General features: G+C 60.2%; 1 protein-coding gene across 1 annotated transcript; it reads right to left on the bottom strand.

Annotated features, from left to right (window-relative positions):
• Window positions 1-1,856: 1,856 nt before the first annotated feature.
• LOC103808403 (protein FAM49A-like) lies at window positions 1,857-3,359 on the bottom strand (the record flags this gene model as incomplete). The annotated part of the gene is made up of 7 exons (XM_009081185.1): window positions 1,857-1,927; window positions 2,025-2,095; window positions 2,323-2,449; window positions 2,544-2,623; window positions 2,732-2,848; window positions 2,966-3,043; window positions 3,181-3,359. Coding segments are annotated over 7 exons (716 nt in total), but the record flags the coding sequence as incomplete, so codon positions are not given.
• Between the last annotated feature and the right edge of the window lie 125 nt (window positions 3,360-3,484).

Below are 3,484 nucleotides of genomic sequence, written 5' to 3'. Positions count from 1 at the left end.
CACCACTGCTGTCCCAGAGCTGCTGGGTGAAGGGAAGTGATGGGGAAACTGAGGCACAGCTGGGGCTGGGAGCAGGGCAGGGCGTTGGGTATCCTGTGGCCCATCTGGTGCCTCGGCAGGATTTCAGGTGGCTGTGGTGAAGTTGTGTTGCAAGAGCCTAAAAATAAAAGGAGCAGTTGGCCGAGGTTGTGCAACAGTGTGTGTGTCCCATCCCCTGTGGCGCGGGAGTTTGGCAGATCTGGCGGTAAAACCTGGGTGTGAGTGGCTGGATCCTGGCATGGGGCCCAGGAAGTGCCAGGATCCCAAAGGATTGGGGCTGTCCCCCCTCCTTGTCCCCTCCTCGTGCCCGTTGCAGGGCTGGGGACGTGGGGGCTGAGCCAGGCTGTGGTGGCAGAGGTTGGGATGCGTGTCCCCGTGTTGGCATCCTGAGCAGTTCAGTGTGGGGTTCACAGCTTGGGGGACTGTGGGGACTCTGCCCATGTGCCCTCCAGCACATGCTGGAGGCAACAGTTGTCACCCATTGCCCAGGTGGGGAAACTGAGGCACAGAGAGTTGGTTTGCATGAGGCTCTGCGGTGTCACCCGTGGGATGCTCGTTGTCCCAGGGGGGTCAGTGTGCAGGCAGCTGCCTGTATTCCAGGCAGGAAAAGGAGGGAAAGGTGGCGGGAAGGAGAGCACTGGCAGGATCCCAAATCCCAGGGCGCTTGGCACTGTGCCCCAGGAATGCAACCGTGGTGAGACGAACCCTGGGGTGTCCCCATGGAGGGGGTGACACAGCCCCCACCGAGGGCTGAGCTGGGATGCTGGGATGCCCTGGGGTCTGTGGGGGTCTCCCCCAGCTCGGGGGGCTGTGGGTGGGGGTGCGAGGCCGAGAGTTTCCCCCCACGGTGGAGGCGGCACGAGTGGGGCTGGGGTGGCTGCGATGTCACGGTGTCACAGGGCCATCTGCCGGCAAAGGCACTAGCCCCGTGGCAGAGAGCCACAGCCTCCAGCACCATCCCAGTGCTCCCAGTCCGCGGCTGCTGGGGCACTGGGGGCGGAGGGTGCCCTGGGTGGGCTGCTTTGGGGGCAGCCTCACCGTGGGAGGCACACTGGGGTGGTGTTGTGTCCCCCCTCTGGAGCTCCTGGTCACTGATAGTGTTGGACATAGCTGGAATTTCTATGATTCCATGATTTATCCTGCAGGGATGGGTCCCCTGGGCATCGTGGAGTGAGGGCACAGTGCCTGGGAGAGGTTTCAGTCAAGGGGTCTGATGGATGGGAGCTATGAAGTTTGGATGGGACACGGCAGAGATGGTCCCGCGTCGGCCACGAAGAGATTAAATGTCATTTTATTTCACACCCGAAAAAAAATGTAGAAAAGAAGTGGTGAGTGTGGATTTAATTGCTCATATTAAAAATCTACCAGGTGAGACTGAGCCGTTTCCTCCAGAGTCAGTGCAGATCCGCAGGGATGCTTATTCCTCCTCCTCCTCCTCCTCCTCCACTGGATGCTTGGGGACCAAGGTGGAGACAGGGGTGACACCAGCCCCTTCCCCTCCCCAAGGTGCCCCCATGCCATGGGCACTCATTGCTGCCAGCCCCATCAGCACATCCCTGCCCAGGTCCATCCTGCCCAGCCCTGGCACCCCTGGCGCGTTGTCCCCACGGTGCCACCCGCACCTCGTGTCCAGGAGCAGGTGCTAATTTAGGGGTGGGAAGTGGGGGCAGGAGCGCGTGGGGGGTGGTGGCCTTGGGCCATTTTGATTTTCTTTTAGCATTTCTGTGTATTCCTCATTGTCCCTTTTCCCTCTGTAAAAAATGAGCGGTATGGTCATGGGCGTCGGTGACACGGTGACGTGTGACTCCGGTGGTTGCCCCGCGCTCACTGCAGCAGGGCCCGGATCTGTTTGGACGTGGTGTCGTCGTTGAGGTGTCGAGTGGTGTACCTGAACAGAGAGGGGATGGTCAATCCTTGGCACCCTGACCTGGCTCTGCTGTCACCACACAGGGTCACCATCCTCTGCCATGTCCCTCTTGGCTCACCTCAGAGCGTTCAGGAGCCCCTCAGTGCTGGTTGAGGGCTGGTCTTTCAAGACCTTGATGCAGCCTTTCATCTGGAAGGGGAGTGAGAGAAGCTGTGAGAGCTTGGATGTGTTGCAGACAGCTGTTCCACTTCCTCCCCACCCTCCTCCTCACTGCTCAGGGGGATGAGTTCCCCTCTGGACCAGCTCAGAGACATCCCCATCGATGTCATCCAGGGAGAGACACCCTCAGGCATCACAGCTACACTGGGATGAGTGGGATGGCTGTGACCCCCCTGGTGCACCCCATGGCCACTCACATCGATCTTGGAGGTCTTGGCAAAGGCTCCCACGGGGTGGACGTGGTCATAGAGGATGATGACACCGACCATCACCCGCATGCAGAAGAGAAGGGTCTCGGTGTTGGTGAAACGGCTCCGGTACTCCCTGTGCCACAAGAGGAGCTGGTTGAGCTTGGGAGGGTGGCAGAGGGACCCCAGCACTGAGATGTCCTCCCCCCTGACCCATGTGGGGTACTCACGGGGTCTCCAGCATCACCCTGCAGACACAGGCCATGGTGCTCAGGCAGTCGGTTGTGTCCTCGATCGGGAGGGTCTTGTTCTGAAACCCAACAGGTCCTGGCTGCTGTTTCTACACCCAGTCCCCTGCATGGTGCTGGGGTTCAGGGGGGTACTCCCCTCCCCCAAGGGTCCCCCCAGCCTTGCTCACCTCCGAAACAAACTTGGTGGTGGCGTTGCTGAGTGTTTTGAGCATGGGGGTGGCCTCGGCGTAGAAGAGGGACATCCTGTTGGCCATCTCGTTGTTCACCTCGCTCTCTGCGTCCAGCTGTGGGGGGAATGATGGGGTCATCGGTGTGGCTGAACCCTCCTTGAGTCACCCCCAATCCTGTGAGCCCCTGAAGGAGGTGATCCCTGGCTGGGGAAGACAGCACTGTCCTCTCACCTGCAGGTTGTTGATGCGATTCCGGCTGATGGTCCGTCTGTAGTAGCTGAAGTCGTTCTGGATGGCAGGGTTGGTCATCTGGGGGGAGACCTGGGTTAGGTGCCAAGGCCAGAGCCTGGGGCACGTCTTGGGAGTCCCAAGGGGCTCTGCTGGTCAAAGCTTTTGTATGATTCAGTGTAGGGACCCCTCAGTTCTCACCCCACACAGGGAGGTACCTTGAGCTCATCAAAGCTGAGGGTGAAGTGGAGGATCTCAGCGAACTGCTTGGCCAAGGCTTGTTCCCGCTCAAGGTGCTGGGTCGGGGCGTATGGAGGACTGGTGAGGGCCTCCAGCAGACTCCGCAGGGCATTCTCTGGGGACAAAGCACCACTGGTCTCCTCCTGCCCCTCTGCACCTCCCCAGATGGGGAAACTGAGGCACAGGGTAGCACAGCACCCAGAGCTGAGCACACCCCATGGGCTTCCCTTAAATCTGCCCTATTCCCGCATCTGGGGAGGGATGCAGAATGCAAGGAGGGGA

Source organism: Acanthisitta chloris, unplaced genomic scaffold, assembly GCF_000695815.1.
Source record: "Acanthisitta chloris isolate BGI_N310 unplaced genomic scaffold, ASM69581v1 scaffold17948, whole genome shotgun sequence".
NCBI classification, from domain to species: Eukaryota; Metazoa; Chordata; class Aves; order Passeriformes; family Acanthisittidae; genus Acanthisitta; species Acanthisitta chloris.
Note: the sequence above shows the minus strand (reverse complement) of the source record. Positions and strands in the feature narration are given on the sequence as shown.